The sequence below is a fragment of the Humulus lupulus genome, chromosome X, assembly GCF_963169125.1.
Source record: "Humulus lupulus chromosome X, drHumLupu1.1, whole genome shotgun sequence".
NCBI classification, from domain to species: Eukaryota; Viridiplantae; Streptophyta; class Magnoliopsida; order Rosales; family Cannabaceae; genus Humulus; species Humulus lupulus.
In genome coordinates this window covers 204,388,695-204,394,132 of record NC_084802.1, presented here as the reverse complement: position 1 = coordinate 204,394,132, position 5,438 = coordinate 204,388,695, and the positions used below count along the sequence as shown (strand labels likewise).

General features: G+C 35.1%; 1 protein-coding gene and 1 long non-coding RNA gene across 5 annotated transcripts; one reads left to right on the top strand and one right to left on the bottom strand.

Moving 5' to 3' along the window:
- Positions 1-1,143: 1,143 nt before the first annotated feature.
- LOC133803449 (uncharacterized) lies at positions 1,144-3,047 on the top strand. The gene is made up of 5 exons (XR_009877962.1): positions 1,144-1,591; positions 1,848-1,881; positions 2,031-2,289; positions 2,449-2,510; positions 2,743-3,047. It is a non-coding gene; the product is annotated as an uncharacterized LOC133803449 (long non-coding RNA).
- Positions 3,048-3,254: 207 nt separating this feature from the next.
- Positions 3,255-5,438, bottom strand: LOC133803448 (uncharacterized). Of its 4 annotated transcripts, none has more exons than XM_062241497.1 (3): positions 5,248-5,435; positions 4,535-4,670; positions 3,255-3,518 (listed from the first exon to the last, which is right to left on the bottom strand). In XM_062241497.1, exons 1-2 carry the CDS (start codon positions 5,353-5,355, stop codon positions 4,536-4,538), a joined length of 243 nt encoding a protein of 80 aa, XP_062097481.1. In that variant the 5' UTR covers positions 5,356-5,435; the 3' UTR covers positions 3,255-3,518; position 4,535. The 4 variants fall into 4 exon arrangements, with proteins under 4 accessions (XP_062097481.1, XP_062097482.1, XP_062097483.1 ...); XM_062241498.1 differs by having other exon boundaries at positions 3,417-3,754; positions 5,248-5,438; XM_062241499.1 differs by lacking the exon at positions 3,255-3,518 and adding an exon at positions 3,787-4,193 and having other exon boundaries at positions 5,248-5,438.

Sequence of the window (5,438 nt, the reverse complement as noted above, 5' to 3'; positions counted from 1 at the left end):
AATGGAGGTTTTCAGCAAGTTCAACATCGTTTTTGCATGCATGAAAAAGTCGGATCCTTGCTACAGTGCACTGATGGCCCTATTTGTAGGTGGCCATGTAGTTTGGGCCGAACTAAATCGAGCCCAATAAAGATATAAGCATAATTACCCTCTAATGGAGCTATAATACAAGTGGAGAATGTGATTACAAAGTGTTTAATCTAGGCCCACTGGGCCGGCTTAAGCGTGTTTGAGCACTACTGTTGTCCCTTGTACGCTGATACAGACTGGTGCGCGTGAGCCATTGGGGGGATTCTGGGGATAGATCTGGCAGAGTAGTAGTAGTATCGATCCCTAGGAACATTGTATATTCCATGTGTATTCCTTTTGCAAGTTAGTTGAGGAGACCAACCGCCGGACTTCTCGGGGACACATCAGCTGGATGACATATTGGTCTTGTTCTACTAAGGCATATGGTCCGGGTTCATTTACCAAGGCGACATCAACTGGTTATGATGGATCGAATAGTATATCCTGGTAGCGAGTTGAATTGTGAGGATGGACTCGGAAACTCCATCCGGATCCCACATAGTGGGATCCGTCCCTTGGACTGGACTATCCACCATAATGATCTACATCCCGGAGGATGGAGATTGTATGCACTCACGAAGTTGGTCCGGGCCTTCATCTCAGGTCCAAGTTCTCATTATACTTGGGTTATTCGCCAATTATTGGACCTAGAATGGGTATGGGCCTTCATGACTTTGGTTGCTCATTGTTCGTTGGGCCCTAGTTGGGCCCGGGCCTCTCCTAAGAGTTTATAAAGCCCATTTGACAATGTCATGTGTTCTTGGTGGAAAATATAGTTAACAATCACCATAATAATAATAATAATAATAATAATAATAATATGAGAGGTGACAACAAAAAATGCTAGCTGACATAAAAAATTATGAGAGGTGCTTCAAGTGATATTTCTTGCCCTTAATAGAACATTATAACGGTAGTACTAGAGTAAAAGAATCAAAGGTCAAGTTCATATAAATATATATATATATATATATATACAAATTTATAAATAAATAGACTTTCGCCCATCAATTAACAGTAAGTTAAAGCCAAAAAAAACGAAAAAGAAAAGGGGTGAGTAGCTTTTACGGAGTGGACAGGTATCACATTTCACTTGCCGTTTGGCACAACAATGGCATAGATGTCGGCCCATTCTCCCTTCTATAAATTCTACCATCGATCTTAACCTCACCTCACCTCACACCCCCTTAGTTATTCGATATTAGCTCTCTTGTCTCTTACAAGTTACAATAATTTCTATGGCTTCAGAGATCGACAACAGCAACAACAGCCTACTAAGAGATCAGAGAAAGGGAAAGGCAGCTATGGAAGCTGATTATTATGACCATGATCATGATGATCGTCATTGTGATCACTACTTCTATGATCATCATGATTATCTGGGCAATGAACTCGACGAAACATCAATTCTTCAGGCTCAATTAGCTTTGAGTTATAATAATCTTGACATAACTCTTTCTCAACTACCCTCAACCAGCAGCCAACCCAGTCATCTTCATACTGATTATTTTAATAAGAACAGGTTTATTATTTTTCGAAATTTTAATTGTCTTATATCTTATTAGCTTGATGATTTTGTATTAATACTATTTAAGAAAACAAAGATTACTTGCATGCATGCGTTTAATTATTATATATGTGTGTGTTTATATTGTTGCTTGTACAGTAAATTTGTTAGTATTTTTTATAATTATTAGAACATAATTAATGTTTTATTTTGGGTGAATTTTTTTCTTTATGCAAAACGTTAAACTTGTATATTATTACTTGACATGCAGATGTAGTAACACAAATGATGATGACGTACTAGAGGTGATAACTCTTTCTCCATACGTTTTTATATATAAATATATATATATATATAATGCTTTCCTTAATCATTTGTATATAAGAAAAATATAATATTTTCTTTTCTAGGAGTTATTAAAAGAAAACCTCTGGCTTTATATTTTTCTTTGCAGAAAGTGAAGAAGAAACTCACTACTCTATATGCTGGCCAGGAAAAAGATGACGTCATACTCGAATGGTAGAACTGTCTCTACCATCATTCTTCTCCTCCCCATTTAACTTAAAATAGATTATATACATATATATATAAATAGTTAAGAAAAATATATATAATTGATTTATAATGACTAACTATGTATGCTTTTTCTGTCTCTGTAATCTGCATGACTACTCCCACTTGTGAAATAAATGGCTTTGGACTGCAGGATGGAGGTAATTATTTATTTAAAGACCAAGTTTTGTGTCACATATATATAATCATGTATATTATGATGAGATGATATGTTTATTTCATTTATGGGCAGTATCCTAAATAATAACAAAGATTATAATAAAAACGCTTATGAATTATGATGATCTTAATGAATTCAGGAGATCATGAAAGGGCTCAAGGAAGTGCGGGAGGAGCTGACCACCTTGAAGAAAGATATTGGGTTCGTTTTTGCAGCCCCAATTAACTCTATAAATATATATACATACCTGATCATCATGGTCATGATTTCCATTATTTAATGTTAAATTTTCACCTTATTTCTCCAGACACATGAACATACACACACACATATATATATATATATATATATAAATATATATATTTATATCATTACAATGTTGGACATGCGTGGTGACTAATTTTTCTCTTTACAAATAATTTCTTGAACACAGTTGCAGGCCCAACACAGCTGCCTGAGGCAGATCATGGGGGAAGAGGAAATGTGAAGAGGGATGGTGAGAACAGACTGAACAGTTATAGCTAGACATAAATTTATATAGCTGTTTTTTTCTACCGTTACTGATCACTGCTTGGTTATGTATGTACTAGTCGTCGTCGAGTTTAACAAAGTGTCGTTTGGTATTGGTAATTAGCATGTTGTTTGTGTAAATTTTATGTCGTTTGCAAGATGGTGGTGGTACAATCCTAATTAGGACAACGTTTCAATACGTTTGAATAAAATGAACAAATTATCAGACCTCGAGTTGTGGTCTTCTCTTAGCTGTCATAGACGTTATTGTTCTGGTTTTGTCGTTTGTAGCCAATGAAATGGTCTATAATATCAATGCATCACCCGGCCATATTCTTTTTCGTGACCTTTAACTGTTCTTTCATTCCTTAAGATTTGCATACGAGATGATAAAATGGTAACAAGTACATAAACCATACTACATTTAGATGGAACTCTACCATAAGAAGTATATGTATTATATAGGTAAGATATCTCAATAATTGTATAACAGAACACAAGGCATACAAATCAGAGAACTATATTATAACTGTGGGTGCTCCCCTAATGTTGCAAACATATTCTGATATGTTAAAGCATACGCATTATTGAGACTAATTTGTGTCCGCTAAACAGATCGCCCCAAGGTACTAATTGAGTTTTCAATTACCTCTTTCACTTCTCGGTGTTAAATTTACTCCAACTGACCCTTTTCTTTGCCTGTCACATGTAATAAAACAGAAGTTGGTATGTCTACATATTCAAATCAGAAACACCATAACTCGCAGCCTTTCTCATAAAAGATAATCCACTCCTCTTAAAAGCTCTATATTCATCAAAATACGCGCATACTTATTTAACTCCTATTCATATAGCTCGGACCAACAGCACTAAGTCTAATAATTGAATTCAATAGAAGCCCCTTTAGTTTTGTGAGACATAAAATAGAGAGAGTCCTGCAGGAATAGAATGCCAACTTAATTTACAAATACATTAACCTGGACCTTTTTGTCACGGAAATGAGAGGATGATATCACAATTATCTCTTGAGAAAGCTTTAGTATCACATATATATGAAGACAAGCAATCCTCTTTCAGAAAGAAATTAGAATCATGCAACATGACATTGGACCAACCCATTAAAAGAGAGCTCTTATAGAACAGGAACACTTGCATTACTTCGTTTCTCTGATTAAGTGGAGCCTTATGGGGATAGCTTTATGTCTTAATCCACCAATTGCTCACTGCTATACTATATGAGAATACATAAGACAACTATCCTAAGAAGGAAGACTATAAGTAACAAGGGGAATTGCGTATGAAGCCTCCAGCATGAAAAGCAAAGAATGAGTCCATTGTGGCTTTAAAAATTACATTTTGGGATACTTAAATCATCTGACAAAGACAAATAAAAATCTATGGACAAGTGAGATATATCAAAAACCAAACCTTCATCAATTTGACATTAAAGTTGATTAGATTGTATGTCTAGTGCTTGGAAAAGTTGGTATCAAAAAGAATTATTATAGGAATAAAGAATAAAATAAGTTTGAAAAGCAGTGGTATTATCTTAATTTTATTCTCATTGACCAAATTTCAAAACAAGGGCATAGCATGTGAATGAATCTAAATACTTTGTCTGAGCATGGTATTATTTTTTTTCTTTCTAATTAATCTTTCAACAGAATAAGGAACAAAAACATTGAGACATATACATATTGTTAAGAAAAAGTTACCTCAATAACGAGAGTTGTCAAAAACCCAAGGTTCATGAGTGAAAAGCTCCCGGCCATTCATTTCCACAGTCCCTGCAGCTATATCTTCCTCTCGTTTTCTTGCTTCTTCAGCTTTCCTAGCCACTGCATCAGCCTCCTGTGAAAAACCCGAATTCTTAAAAAAAAATTCTTTACAAACTCAATGACATCTCTTCTCTCTATTAAAAAAAATGAATACTTTTCAACTGACTACTGGTGGGAGCAACAAACAATTTACTAAGCTAATTAATGAAATTGGAAGTCTTTGGTGTTGGCAGGAATTTTTCTTAGTGTCTCAACATGGTTCAATCACTCGTTTTGTTCAGAAATACTTTACAAAAGAATCATTCTCAATTGGGTTACTTCATAATTGCCCTAACGAATATTTGATAGATTTATTGGCGACATCAAACCCAATTGGCATATCAAAGAAACTCTGACTGTTATCCTCCAATCAAAGTCAATCCCAAATTCCTCTCCAAGAAAAATGATATTATAGTCAATACCATTCGAATTTGGGACATTTTACAGTTGAAATATACAAATCCGTCTCAGGAGAAAAACCCAAAAAGGACAACATGTACGAACAGATAATTGCGTGAAAATCAATCAAATAATACACAGCAGAATTAATTCAAAAGTTGTTAATCGAAAAGGGGAGAAAGTAAAACCTAAAAAAAAAAAAAAAAAAAAACCTTGCGGCGTTTCCAGGAGAGGAACTGGGATTGTGTGATGGCATTGGGGTTATTAGGGGGGCTGGGCTTGTTCTCTGCTTCTTTAACGTCTTGTGCTTCTGCACCCATTTTTAGTTTCGCTTTCTCTGCCTATTCAGAGTCGCAACCGCTACGATGCCAAGCAAGTTTCGTAAATTGTAATCTGTATTGGC

Coding starts and splice junctions, on each gene's coding strand:
- LOC133803448 (XM_062241498.1), bottom strand. CDS start 5,355: ATGGGTGCAGAAGCACAAGACGTTAAAGAAGCAGAGAACAAGCCCAGC. Junction 4,671..5,247: donor TCTCCTGGAAACGCCGCAAG/GTTTTTTTTTTT, acceptor GGTTTTTCACAG/GAGGCTGATGCAGTGGCTAG.